The sequence below is a fragment of the Cavia porcellus genome, unplaced genomic scaffold (genome assembly GCF_034190915.1).
Source record: "Cavia porcellus strain 051 isolate PalLab524CR breed Dunkin Hartley unplaced genomic scaffold, mCavPor4.1 scaffold_23, whole genome shotgun sequence".
Classification (NCBI taxonomy): Eukaryota; Metazoa; Chordata; class Mammalia; order Rodentia; family Caviidae; genus Cavia; species Cavia porcellus.
Genome location: NW_026947506.1, coordinates 30,213,468 through 30,227,308, shown reverse-complemented (window position 1 = coordinate 30,227,308; position 13,841 = coordinate 30,213,468). Strand labels below are relative to the sequence as shown.

General features: G+C 56.1%; 1 protein-coding gene across 1 annotated transcript in view; it reads left to right on the top strand.

Moving 5' to 3' along the window:
• Nucleotides 1-7,519: 7,519 nt before the first annotated feature.
• Nucleotides 7,520-13,841, top strand: part of Adap1 (ArfGAP with dual PH domains 1) — a 37,346-nt gene continuing 31,024 nt past the window's right edge. Inside the window, exon 1 of the mRNA XM_013152639.2 lies at nucleotides 7,520-7,826. Within this exon, the coding sequence (XP_013008093.2) occupies nucleotides 7,745-7,826 (82 nt within the window). The 5' untranslated portion in view covers nucleotides 7,520-7,744. The remainder of the gene's footprint in view (nucleotides 7,827-13,841) is intronic.

The following is a 13,841-nucleotide window of genomic DNA, read 5'->3' as shown; positions in this document are numbered from 1 at the left end:
TTTTATCACATCTTATAAAGACGCTTAGGAAAGTGAGCTTCTAGAACTGCTATAAAAAGTGGCAAGACCCCCAGCACTTAAGAGGCTGAGGCAGGAGGATTGTTGCAAGTTCAAAACCAGCATGGGCTACATAGTTCAAAGCCAACCTGAATTACATAGCAAGACCTTGTTTCAAAAAACAAAGAAAAAATGAGAAAGTGGCACAAATGAAGGGATAAATGTGTTTGGAACTTGGGTGGGGAATGTTTTAAGGGGAATTAATGGCTGTGTGTTTTTATTGTACTAAATTTTTAATTTAAACACCATATTTTCTATCACACCTTATATTGATCACACCTGCTTTGTGGTCAACCTAAATCTTCTAGTGAGAGTATTATCTTTATGGGTGAGAAAGGAGGGATTTTATTATTGCAAGAAACATTAAAGAACATTCTAGTAAGCCACTGAGTAAGTGACTTTGTCACAATACCGTGAATCTCTAGTCTTTTCTGGAGGAAGGGGATCAAATTTCACAGATCTGTGCCTTGAGTGCTCTAAAACATGGAGGGCCCTGGAGAGCAGAAATGTGGGTGCCTTGGGAGCAGAAGGCTGGGTGGGTGCATGTTAGCCTGTGCTGTTCCACTGGCCCAGGACAGCACTGCCACCAGCTTCATTTCACTGGGCAGAATGTACATCATGGAACTGCGCCCATGACACTCTCTGAGTATTAGGAACCACTGTGGCCACATTACCTAGGGCTTGGGGTGTGGTGGGTGTTTGCTCGAAGCCCAGAGAGCCTTCTTGCTTGCTCTGAGGGGAGGAATGGGCAGCGTGTGCTCCTGAGACCCAGCTGCTGCCACCAGGCCCAGGACTGCAGGAGAAGAGGCAGCACGGCAGTGGATTCTGAAATAAATGATGACTGAGATTCTGAGGCTGGACCTGCAGGGTCTAGGGTAGAAGTAAAAGATCTGAGAAGAAGTTTTGTCCCTGCATAGCCACAGATAAGTCCTGTGCAGGTCTTTGGCTTCCGGGCATTGTGGTGATTTCTGAACCCGAACAGCAGCTCACTTAGACTGGGTTGGTTGCTCGAAGGAGCCCTTGTACACAGCCAACTGTTTATTCAGACTCTGGACTTTTCCCTGGAACCCTGGCCGGTGCATGCCTGCTCACATTTCTATGGGGCCAGCCCTGAACTTGAGGGCATGTGGTCTCTTTAATGGACACAAGTGTGGCCTTTCCCCTAGAGAAACAAGAGGCCCATAGTCCAGCTGTCCTCTTCCTGGAATAAGACCAGGTCTTCTCCTGGGGCCTTTGCTGGTCTGCAGGACATGGCATGATAGACAGCAATGGACTCATTACATGGAAAGAGCCTCTGGCCTCATCCTTCTAGAACAGGCCTCTCTAGTCAGCCCTTTGCTGCAGCCTTGGCCCCACTGCCTTTCCCTCCTCTGGCAGCCATACCACACCCTCTTCTGGGGCAGAGGCTGCCTCCTGGTCCAGGGGCCCAACCTCCTGACAAGCAGGTGGGGCAGGTGGCTCTGAGATAAGAGGGAGATAAGAACAGCAGTGCCCAGGCAGGGGCCGCTCCTGGAGGCCAAGGTGGTAGGCAGGAGGGAAACACCAAGCCCTAGTCTGGCAGCCTCCTGGGCAGCTACAGGAGAGTCTCCCACTGTGCTTTGAGCCACCTGGCCTGGCCCCTGACCTGTCTGCATTCCCCTCTGTTGGGGCAACCAGTGGACAGCCTCCCTTCTGTTCAGTTCCATCTCAGCTGCCCCCGAATTGTTGCCAGGCACTTCCAGGGGCCCAGAGCAGCGAGCAGAGGAGTGTGCCATGCTGGCCTGTCATCACTGGCTGTGACGGAGAATGAGAAGCTGACAGCAGGCCCTGTGCTGCTCACCCCAGAGCCTCGGAGAAGAAACTTCCTGTTCTGAGACTTAGTGACTTCAGGGCTCCACAGAACCCTTGCTTCCAATCACTTCAAGTCTCGCCAATGGAAGCTTGTTGCTCTGGAGGACCTGCGGGTCCAGAGGTGGCAGTGGGCCTACAAGCTTGGTGTGAGGGTCTGGACAGCATCTGGAAGACATCAGATCGCCTGGATGGGGAGTGTGTTGTGGAGGTGAGGAGGGGACATTCCTGGGGGTGGGAATGGACAGAGAGAGCATCCTTCTCCAAGGCTGCACTCAGGTGACTCCCTGAGAAGGTGGGGAGCAATGACTCTGGGGACTTGGTGGTGGTGTGCAAGGAAGCAGGTCATCTGGGTCAGGGACAGAGCAACCCTCAGAGGATGGAGCTTCCCACTGCCCTGCAGGGCAGCCACCTGAGAAAGCTGAAGTGCTGTGGTCTCGCGCCCCCTGCTGGGAAGTGATGGCACCACAGCCCCTAGGAGAATGATCTGGAGTCAGGCAGGGCCCCTTGTCTTCTGAGCTGAAAGTTTTTTGCTTCTTGAGATGCATCAATTTGTATGTGACCTTAAAATCTGCTCAGTGATGGCTGCTAAAAGGTAATAGGGGAAAGGAAAGACAGAAGCTTCCAGCATCCTATTTGTAGCTTGGGTCCAGCTAGGCCAGAGAGGTGGACCACCACGGCTGCTGGGTTGGGGAGGGAAGGGCACCCTTTGCCCCTCTCCCCAAGCCTGACAACACTGATCATTGGAGAATGATCAAAACATATTTCTAAAAGCCTTCTAAACACTCCCTAGTGCCCACAGCCACTTCAGGGAGCCTCAGTCCTCGCCTGTCCTCTCTGGGAAGACTCTAGGGGATTCCCCCTTCCGAGAGATCTCAGGATCTCTTGGATCCTGAGAAGGGGCCCTGAGCTGTTCTGATCCCACAAGGTTCACCTCACTCCTGCTCCCCACTCTACATTGTGGGGTCCTGGCCTCTGGCTGCAAAGGGATTGCTCCTTCAGCTCTTCTCAGGAAGCTGTCATATGTTTTTGCCCGTCTCCTTTAAGCCTCCCAAGCAAAGCTCCTTGGAAACGCTCCTGTGTTGCGAATTTGTCTTTCCTTTTGATTTTTCTGTTTCTCATGGTGAGAAAAAAAAAATCCCCTTTTGGTGTGGGTGGAGCAGAGGCTCGCTGGCAGCTACAGGAAGAGGGGTTGGGCTCTGGCTTCATCTAAGAGTGGTCCCTGCTGTCCCAGGAAACTTTTGCTTGGCCCACACCCCTGCCTTTATGCCCAGGGCTGTGGTCTACTCTTTTGGGCAGCTGAGCTCCAGCCTCCATTCTTCCAAGGGTGACTGTGCCCCCGAGGACGCTCAGGTACTGGCTGAGGGCTGATCGATCCCAAGCACCCTCACTGGGGGAGACCTACCAGGGTCCTCCCTCTGGGGCCTGGCATGGAGGGCCCACTAGAGAGAAGGGGCCACAGGCATAGCTGCTCACCCTACCTGGAAAGGTCTCTAGAGGAAGCCGGAGGCCCTAGGAGGCCACTATGGCCAAGGGCCCTTGGTCCTAGTGCCAGCTGTGCTGAGGGATCTGGGCTAGGGCCAATTCCCTGCCCACCTGGTACAAATTAGGGGCTGATTCAGTCAGGTTAGTGCTGGGGAGCTGTCTACCAAGACACAGAGTGGGGATGAGGGTTCACTTCCATGAATACATGGCTCTGCCCCCTCACTAAGTCATGTCTTGTTTGACCTTCTCCTGTGATCCACCCTTCTCTGGCTGTCTCTGGGGCTCCATCTCAATCCTCTGCATCTGCCCATGCCTCCAAGACACCACCCTGAATTTTCCTCACCTGGAGCAGAAACCCTGGACCTCACCCCACCCACAAGGTGCCATAGGCCCCGAGTCCAAGTGCAGGATCTGCTCTGCATGGAGTACATTCCCCAGGCCCTTCGTACTCTGCTCTTGGCTACTCAGCCCCAGGACCCTCAGGCTTCCACCGATAGGCCTGGTCAGTACAGAGTTCCACTCAGGTGCAGCCCTCAGGAAGTCTATAGAACTGCCCACCCCCCAGGTCACCTCTCCTTCCTGAGGCATGACACAAGCTGTCTTGGGAGAGCAAGGATACTTCTGTCAGGCCCCCAGCAAGGCCTGGGTGGGCATGTGTTGGCCAGCGCAGCTGACAGTGAGAAGGACAGTAGGAAGGAGTAGGAGAAGGGAGGAGCAAAGGGAGTGTGGATGGACTGCACTGTGGCCTGGGGACAGTGGGAGGGAAGTGTGGCCCAAGTTGCAGGTCACAGAGCTTGCCATCTGGGGATCCTCAAGGGAAAGGATACAGACCTGACTTGGGCCTTGGGGCTTTTCGGGTGGTTGGATCCTCACTGCTTCAGATTAGATTGATCCAGACAGCCTGGACTCTATGCCTCCAGCAGAAATCCCAGCTCAGGGACTATGTAGGAGGACTAGAAGGTGGTTGGCAGCCTTAACAAGCCAGCAGCGGGAGGTGGCAGTGTGTAGGCCCCGCTGCCCAGCCACCAAAGCTGCAGGTTCCTGGCTGTTTTTTGTTGCTCTGCTCAGGGCCGCATCCTCTGCCTTAAGCAGCTGCAGTGGCGGAAGTGTCTTTGACCTGGGCTGCCCATCAGAGAGGAGGCATCTTCAGGGGTCGCCTCTGGTGCTATGTAGTACCCGTTCTAGGTCCTCCCTGTGCCTGGTGGCCCTTGGCTTGTCGAGGCATCACCAGACCTGATCCCTGTCTTTATCTTACATGGCCCTCTTCTACCTCTGTCCACTTCACCTTTTTATGAGGGTACCAGTGTCATCGAATTTGGGGTTCACCCTAACCTAATGTCACATTTAGAAAGATGCTTTTGTGGCTGGGGATTTAGCTCAGTGGCATAAGCACCTGCCTTGCAAGCAGGTGGTCGTGAGTTCAATCCCTGGTACCGATTAAAAAAAAAAAGTATGAATAGAAAGATGTTTTTTTCAAGTAAGGCCAATCCATATGTCCCTGGGTTAGGGCCCAGCATCTTTTGGGGGCCATCATTCAAGCCAACACATGAACCACTGGAGCAGAGGCCCACAGGGGCATCATGTCTGCAGCCCTGCAGAGAGGATCCTCTCTGCCCTCAGGATGTGCAGTCCACCCCCACCCCTACCGCTCCATAGCTGCTCTTCTCCTCCCTCTACTTCTCACGCTTGGTGTGGCTCCCTTCTGGAGAAGATCTCTGCTCCCTGAAGGGAAGGCAGACATGACCAGACACCCACCAAGAGAGCATCCCCGTACCTGGCCCCATCTTCATCTCCTTCAGTACCTCAGTTTCTCCATTCTGGCCGGAGCTTGGGTTCAGCCCTGACATCCTCCTGCTCGGATGGAGGGCTTTAATGACCATGCTGTGTTTTGTCAGGTTTCAGCCCATATGCCAGCCTTGCACAGCTAGGGTGAGGGTGGGGGCTGTATCTTTCACTTCCAGGAACCTCTGAGCTGGTGAGGGCAGCCTAGGCCAGTGGACAGAAAAGCAGGAATCGCTTGCATCCAAAAGGGCATTTGGAGCTGGACAAGGGCTTGAGGGGTCATGCAGTTACTCCCATCAGTTCTACACTGAGGGCTTAGGGGTCACTCAGCACAGCGGCAACATAGGAGCATACCACAAGGTACAGTTTCTCTTGTGCTCCCAGAGGCTACTGGTTACCTGCACTCTGGACCTGATTATCCTGTGCCAGAGTGGCACCCTTGGGTGCTTGTGCCACAGTCTTATACCTGGGGACTCTTTGAGGGAGCTGGGGGTGGGGATTTGAGGAGGGGGCACCACTAAGCAGAGCATGCCATTAGGAGGAGTAGTCCTTAAGTTCTGAGAGTGGCCTGGCTGAACCAGGGACAGTCTTCTCCAAGGGATCCTGGCTCTGATCAAAGATGCCTGCAGACCTGGTGTGTGTAGACCTAAACTCAAGGGACACTGCAAGATACAACCTTTGCCATGGGGAGCCTCATCCAGGTCTCAGTGGAGATACAGGGTCACTAGGAAGCTTATGGCTTGTCTTGTCCAGGCCTTTCCCAGGTCTGGAAGTGCCTGTGGAAGGGGACTGGAGCCTTTGGGGCAGATCGGCCATTGGGAAGGAAAGCAGGAAGCTCAGGAGTCATTAGGCTCCTTTGGGCAGACCTTGGGCAGAAGCAAACCGCTGCTGGCCCCTGTGATCCTGAGCCATCCATCACAAGGCAGGTGTTCCCAAGCTGTGGTATTATTTGTCCACAGGAGGATAGAACTACAGGGAACCTAGGAGGGTCGTGCTATGGCCACTCTGGGAGAGAGAGGTCCTTCTAGGTCTTGGTCATAGTCATCCTCCTTTTCCAAGATGTTTCTCATCCAACAACGCTGATCTGTAGGCCCACACAGCTTTGTCTCTGGTGCTCCCTTTCTATTGCTCCCCTCCACTTCCCTAGGGGATATCACCACCCCCTCAGTCAGTGGAAGAATGGATAAGGCTGGAGCCGCCCAGCATGAGAGGGCATCTCCCTTGCAGGGGACCCTGCCTACTGGACACCACTCACCATCCAGGCCTCCCTGAAAACTCTGTTGTCCCTCCATGGGATTTTCTTTTCTTTTGGAGGCCTACTCTGCAGTGTGAGTGTCTCTCAGACCTGTCATTTAATGTTTAACCCAGTCCTGTGGACATATGAGCTGTGGACACTGGACAAGTGATTGGACTGCTAAGTGCCTCCGTTTTCCTGACTATAAAACAGGTTCAGTAAGAAAACACCTATCTGGTATTTCTCCCAGTTCTTAGTGTAGAGTTAACATGATTGTCTTCATCTGTGTTCAAGTTCATTCTGTGTGACAAGTTCCAAGACTGGCCCAGACCCAAGTTGGAAATACCACCTATCTGTACCTAAATAGGGAGGTGACAGAGGAGGATGGTGTGTACTGAAGGGACACAGCCCGCAGTGCCACAGACTTCAGAAATACACAGAGAAATGGGTTGCCACATTGTGCCTACTAATTGGCAGAGTTTAAAGAGCTCCACAGTTACGAGGCATGGTGGCTCATGCCTGTGATCCCAGCACTCTGTGGAGCTGAGCTACAAGGATCATAAGTTCAAGCCTGGCCTGGGCAACTTAGTGACTTAGGAGACCCTGTCCCAAACTAAAAATCTAAAAAAGGGCTAAGGGTGTAATTCAGTGGAAAGGCCCTGGGTTCCACCCCCAGTACCTAAAAAATAAATTAATAATAACAATATTATTAATTGTAAATAAAAATATTTTTAAAAGCTGAGGGACATCTCATTCTGATGGAAGTCTGTCACCTGCCCCCCCCCCCATATCACTTTCCTGCCTGGGTCCCACTGCCTGCCTGATCAGGAAGGTTGTGTCTGGCTCTCTTGGCCCAGTCCTGTCTGTCCCTGGATGGCAGTGATGGGGACCAGGCACCGGCTGAGTCCTCTACACACCAGCGTGTCCATTGCTGACTGTTTCTTCCGGGGTCAGAGCTGGCATGAGCTTCTCGGACCCAGCGCTGGGCACTCACACCTCGCTTTAGACAGCACTGGAGTCCTGGGTCCACAGATCAAGTCTGGGAGGGCTCGGCTGCAGCGCTCCGGTCCCCCACGCGGCTCCCGCACAGGGCGGACCCTCCTGCCGCTCCCGCGCTCTCCGCCCGCGCCGCTGGGGGCCGCCCGCGGGCCGAGCCGGCAGAGCTCGCTGTGTCTGGGGCCCGCCGCCGCAGCGCTCGCTCAGCGGCGGTGACACGGGCGGCGGGAGCCCAGCGGCGGCAGGAATGCGGAACCGGCGCGCGGGCTGACCGCCGGGATGGCGCAGGGGCGGCAGCGGCGGGCGGGCTGCGCCGGGCCCTAGCGAGCGCGCACGAGCCCGGGCCGGCTCGGCACCGCGGCCATGGCCAAGGAGCGGCGCAGGGCGGTGCAGGAGCTGCTGCGGTGGCCGGGGAACTCACGCTGCGCCGACTGCGGCGCCCCAGGTAGGCGCGGGCAGGGGTCGCGGGTCGGGGGAGGCGGGCGCGGCCCGGGTGCGCGCAGGTGCGGCGGTGGCGGCTCGGGTGGATGCGACTCGGGTGGGTACGGGCTGGGCGGATGCGCCGGTGAGCGCCGGCTGTCCCAGGTCTGGTGCAGTCCGGACGGGTGCGGGGCGGATCTCGGACTGGAGGTACCTGGGGCTTCTCGGGGCCCGGCGCCCACCCAGTGGGGCGCGGTCGGAGCGCACCTGCCGGAGGACGCGGCCGAGGGCGCCTCCCCTCCCCCGCCCCGCGGCGTGTGTCGCTGTCACCCGCGTGCCGCCGCCTTGCAAAACCCCGGGCTCCTCAAAGAAAGAGGAAATCGCCAGGGCAGCTGGCTGCAGGAAGGGAACAGCGGGCCGCCGGGGATCTCCCCTGGGGCGGGGGTCCCCCGGGCTCGCCGGTACCTGGAGATGACGTCATGGCGCCCTCTTTCGGCCTTCGGGCAGGGGGAGGAAGCCCTGCCTGCCTTGGGGGGAGGGTATGGGAAAGGTCTCCCTTTCCAGCTCCTTGCCTCTGAGATAGGGTAAGGAGCTGCTAGGGTCCTCGGTGCACCTGCCTGGACATCGCCCAGCCCGGTACCTCCCAGGCTTTGTCCTTTGGTCGCCCCTTGTCTGGGGGATTTCCGAACCTCCAGAGTCCATCAGGTCTGATGGCTATGCTCCTGGCTCAACCTTCCCCGCCCCAGGCTGACTGCCTTAGGCTGATGTGGGGGTAAGGAGGGTCCCCTAAAGATTCGCCTGCTCCTGCCCCCACAATGGAGAGGAGCTCATTCAGGGGCTGGCGTCTAGGCAACCTAGAACCCAGGGCTTCCAGCGTCAGCCTCACACAAGCCTCTTACCACAATGTGCCTGAGGCCCCCTGGGCACCTCCATATACCTTCGGGATGCTGGCTGGTGACCACGTTCTCCAGATACCCTGGAGACAGAACCCTATCCCCAGTTTGTCCTGCTCTCCCTTGCTCTGGGCTGGGAGGAGTCTCTGACTGCCCAAGTTTCTAAGGGTCTGCTTGTCAGCTGCAGTGTGGCCCTTGGGGACACAATGACCAGCTTTCCTGGGAAGCCAGGTGGGCTGAAGTGGCCCTTTCCCAGGCTTGCTGAGGGACCCGGCTGATGGTGGTGGAGGCTGTCTGTGTTCAGTCTCAGCCCAGACTTCCCACTCCTTTCCTGGCTCTGAATTTCTTCTGTTCAGGAGTGTGGGGGGAGGAAGGGAGACAGCCAGGTCCACTCACAGCCTGGCCTGGAGGGTTCTGCCCAGGGGAAGGGTGTGTGTCCAGGGGAGGGGGCTGGCCTTGTTCTGTCTTGGCTGCCTGGGAGCAGCTTCTCTCCACGAAGACCCATTCTGCAGCCACCCTGCGGCAGGGGTGTCTCTACTTGTCAAGCTCACGGGCCCCCTGCCCCTTGCCTAGCCCACCCAGCCAGTGTCCCATGGGCCCCTCAGCCCAGGCCATTGGCTGTAGCATCCTCTTAGTACTTAGATCCCCAAATGGGCCTCTCCATGCCCAGCACTTCCTGGCACTGGGTCATGCTGGTGGTTTTCAGAGTTAGTCTATGACGTCGGCAGTTTTCGTCATCTGACTGACTGCCCAGGGCAGCAGCAGGATCTGGGGTTGCTTCCATTTTTTTTTTTTATTTATTCTATTTTTTTAAATTTTTTTTTATTTTATTTGAGGAGAAAAGAAAAGAAAGAAAAAAAAACAGTGAAGGGGTACAAGTTATACAGATTTACAGGAGAAAAAAATGCGCAGTAGGAAATCACTAATTAATGGATTACATATTGCCATCTTAGAAGTAATTGTTCAAGTCACAAAATTAAAGCTTGTAGAGTGGACATTCCAACAATGATACTGCAAACAGTTCTGTTCAATGATCCAATAAAACTCTGTGATATCATTTTCTATCTTATACATTTAAATATACATGCAGTTATATAGTTTAGAGCACTTTCTTTTCCTCTCTTTTGTACAATGACTATTACACATGTTGCTTCCATTTTATAGCCAGGAAAACTGAGGCAGTGAAGACATGAGCTCCTCTAGGGGACGTGGAACCCCAAAGCAGACCCAGCCTCCTGATGCCTGGCCTTGGCTCACCCACATTGCCAGAGCCAACTTTTCATCTCCTGGCCTCGCCTTGCCCCAGGCTGTGGGCACATCCTGCCTCTTCCTTGTGACCCTGTGGCATGTCCACACAGGCTTCCTCTTGGAGAGAGCTGGGCTACTCTGGCTTGTGCCTTGTGCTTCTGTGGGGTGCATCAGGGTCCCTTTGTCTCTGCTGTGGCCCAGAGGGGCTGACAGCTGTTCTGGCGCTGGTGTACTGGGGAAGGCCAGTGTGTTCTGTCATCCATCCTACGGACCTGACCATGCTTGGGGAAGCAAGATGTCTTCTGACATCTCTGGATGACAGGACCTCAGAGCAGTCTCAGGCCACCTCTAATCGCTAGGTCAGGGCCTGGGATACACTTGGGCAGACCCCGTCCCACAGAGACTCTTCCTAAGCCCTCTACCCTGTCAGCTCCACAGTGGCTTCTCCTAACCTTCAACTTTTGGGCCCCAACAACTAGTTCCCAGAGATGCTTTTCCCATCACAAGCAGGCCAGGGTGGGTGTGCTTCAGCCCTCTTTTCCTGAAGGGGATCCTGGTGAGGGTCTCTGTCCTGGTGAGAGTTGCATGTGGGAGGGAGCCTCTGTGCCTTCCCAAGGGGACAAGGCAGGTGTGCCCTGTGAGCCACAGGCCATCAGACACTGTGGAGACTTGGGTGTCTCAGCCTTTGGGGTGGGGGGGAATGGGTGGGAATCCTCAGGTCCTTTGATGCTGGTGCCTGGAGTGAGTGCCAGGAGGAACCCAAACCCAGGAGCCCTGGCTTTCTTGGCCTGGAGGTCCAGTTTAACCCCTGCTGCCAATGAAATTAGATGTGGTAATCAAGAGCTTCTTCTCACGCTGGACTTGAACCTCAGCCCTCCAGATCTGGGTGGGATGTGAGGAGTAGCAGAGAGGGATCTTGGGCCCAGTGCTTGTGGGGACTGAGGGAAATGCCACAGGCCTGGAACATGAGCTTATGCTGCCCTAGGATTTTGGGGTAGAGGTGACAGCTTTCTGACAGTGGCACCTGGATGGGAGGCTTAAGGAATTTGGCCTGGTTTAGGGGAGGGTTCATGTGTGGGGAGGGGGCTGCTGAGAGGAGGGAGGTGGATGCTGGCCCTGGGCATGATCAGGAGCCTCCCCAAGACAGCACGAAGGTGGCCAGGGCCTGGGGAGAAGCCATGCCCTTGGGAGGGGTGGATGTCTGCGTGGGGGTGGGGCAGGAAACTTCTGGGCCTGTGGGAGCAGGAGTGCTCCAGGGCAGGCATTCTGGGCCTCTGCTGGAAAGGGAGCAGATCCTCAGCCTTCAGGGAAGCCTGGGCTCGAGGGCGGGAGGGTCAGGAGGCACAGCCATGCTGTTTCTTCCTGAAGAAAGAAGCAGGTCGGTGGCTGGGGAGCCAGAATGAGCTGGAGCGGTTAGCGAGCTTCAGCTGGGTCCTGAGTTAACCCAGTGCTTTCTCGGGAGCCCCCTGGGGGAGCCTGAGGGTCTCGGGAACCTGGGGTCTCAGAGGGCACCAGTGGAGGAGAGTCTGGAGAGTTAGTTCTCAGATAAGACCCAGGCAGTGGAGGCAGAGGGGAGGGCAGCCAAGGGGACCGGGGGAGATGGAGGCAGGAGCTGGAGGGGCCCTGCAGGGCCTGGGAACTGCTGTAGGGCCTGGCTCTGGGTCAGCTGAAGCTGCAGGGGAACAGGCTTCATGGTCATGGTGCAGGACCAGGCGCAGTGCTGCACCCTGGAGCCTGGGGTCCTGGAGATATGGATGTGTGGCCACCTCCAAGGGGAGGCCTGGTAGGGCCAGACACTCTCCCAAGGCAGGGACAGTGGGGAGACTGAGCCTAGCTCGAAAGCCCTGTTGAGAGAGGCTGTGACGGCCAGACGAATACGTCAGCATTTACGTATATCTTTCTCCTTTTCTAAACTTGAGATAAAACTCACATAGCATAAATTAACCATTTGAAAGTGAAAAATCCAGTGGCATTTAGAACATTTGCAGTGTTGTAAAACCACCACCTCTATCTAGTTCCAAAAATACAGTGTTCGCAACCAGGAGACCAGATGAGATGCACAGGAAGGAGCCCAGGCTGCCTTGGGGGTGTCTCAGGGGTGGGAGAGAGGAGGGGGGCCCTGTGGGGAGCCTGAGGAAGGTACAGCACTAGTGTGCAGAGAAGGACTGGGAAACAGGTGTCTGCTGAGAACACACGCAGGAAGGAGGCCCCTGGAGCAGCTCCGCCTTCCTGGGGAAGCGGCTGGGTTTGCAGAGGAGGCACATGCCCTCCCTGTGCAGGATTCACCAGGGCTTGGCGGTATGAGGAAACGCTTCAGTCCCAGTCCCGAAATTCAATCCTGTATCGGAGCTTCCCTTATGGCAGAGAACAGGGGTGAGCAGAATGACAGATTCTGTGACCAGGCACCCTAGAGGGTGGAGCTCCTGATCTGGACCTTGTTGCAGAGTGGGGGACAGTCACACAGGCATCCCTCTAACCAAGACCCCTGCTGTGGGGTCTGGAGCCCCACTCTAATGGAGTCACCTGCCCGGGGGCCCTCCTCCCACCCATGCTGCCCACCTGACTGACACAGGACCATCTTCATTGGGAAGGCAGAGGTCTCTGGGGCTGGGCCAGAGGCGACTTAGCAGGGCTCTGCCATGCTAAGTTCTGTGGAGAGGGTTGATCGCTCCCCTTGGCCCAGGCGACACACCTGTTTCTCATACCTTGGCTCCAGGATATGCTTCACCTGCCCAAGTACCTTTGACCAGCTCCCGGAAATGGTGAGGTCTGAGTCACAGCAGATTGTCAGGGAGAGGCAGGGCAGAGCTGGGGCAGAGGAAGGAGGGTGAAGCTGTTCTTGGGGATTCGGGCTCATCCCCTCCATCACACCTTCGTGCCCATGTCCCTGGCTACCCTGAGCCCAGGGTTGTCTTCTGGTCTTGTGACCTGTCAGGGTTGCCTTGAGCTGACAGCAACCCATTAAACAGGGAATTCTGGAATCCTGAGCACCCAGAGCCCCCTCCCTAGCCAGCAGGAGGGGCAGTAAGAGGACCCTGGACCTAGGGAGAGGGTCTTGCGGGATTCTGGAGCAATATCCCACCAGCTGCCCTCAACATGGCCTCTTTCACCTTGCACATGTGGGGCACCCCACCCCATGTCCTATGGGTCTCCTTGCTCTGATAGGCCCCGGAAGCATACAAAAAGGAAGCCCACTAGCCTCCTGGTGTTTGGAAAACCAAGGTCAGCTCTATCCCCTGTCCTGGGGATCCTTGCCAACCTGTGTGCCACCTCCCTGCACCCATGGCCCACCCTGGGTCTTTATCACACTCTCAGAGTCCAGGGATGGACTGGGCATCTCAGCCTCTTGGGGGCTCTGGTTTCTGCTGAAATGCAGGCCAGTTCAGAGGCCATTAGTTGCAGTCAGCCTCCTCACACACACACCTATGGTGCCCCCAGGCAGAGTTCGGCCTTCTGTCTCTGTGGCTGAGAGGGCTGAGGGTATAGAGCACTCTAGCCCAGAGATGCTGTTCAGTCATGCACTGAGACTCCCTCTTTTCTAGTCTAAACCTTTAAAATAGAAAGTCAAACTGGGAGCAGTGGTGTGTGTCTTTAACACCAGCTTCTCAGGAGGCAGAAGCAGGAGGATAGTTTGAGCCCGGGAGGCCCAGGCCAGCCTGAAAAACACAGTGAGACCCCGTCTCACACGCAACAACAAAAACCCAGCCTCAGTCAAGCAGCTTTCCAGGGCCTACAGGTGAGTTTCCAGCTTCCATAGCGGATGAGTCCTCAGAGCAGCAGGAGGCTGCTGTGCCCACCTGTTGGCCCTGGGCTCCGAGCTTGGGCTCATCCTTCAGCCATCGGGTGTTCTGCTACCTTTCCCCAACTTCTCTCTTTTGCTGGTACCGAGGGCCTTCGCA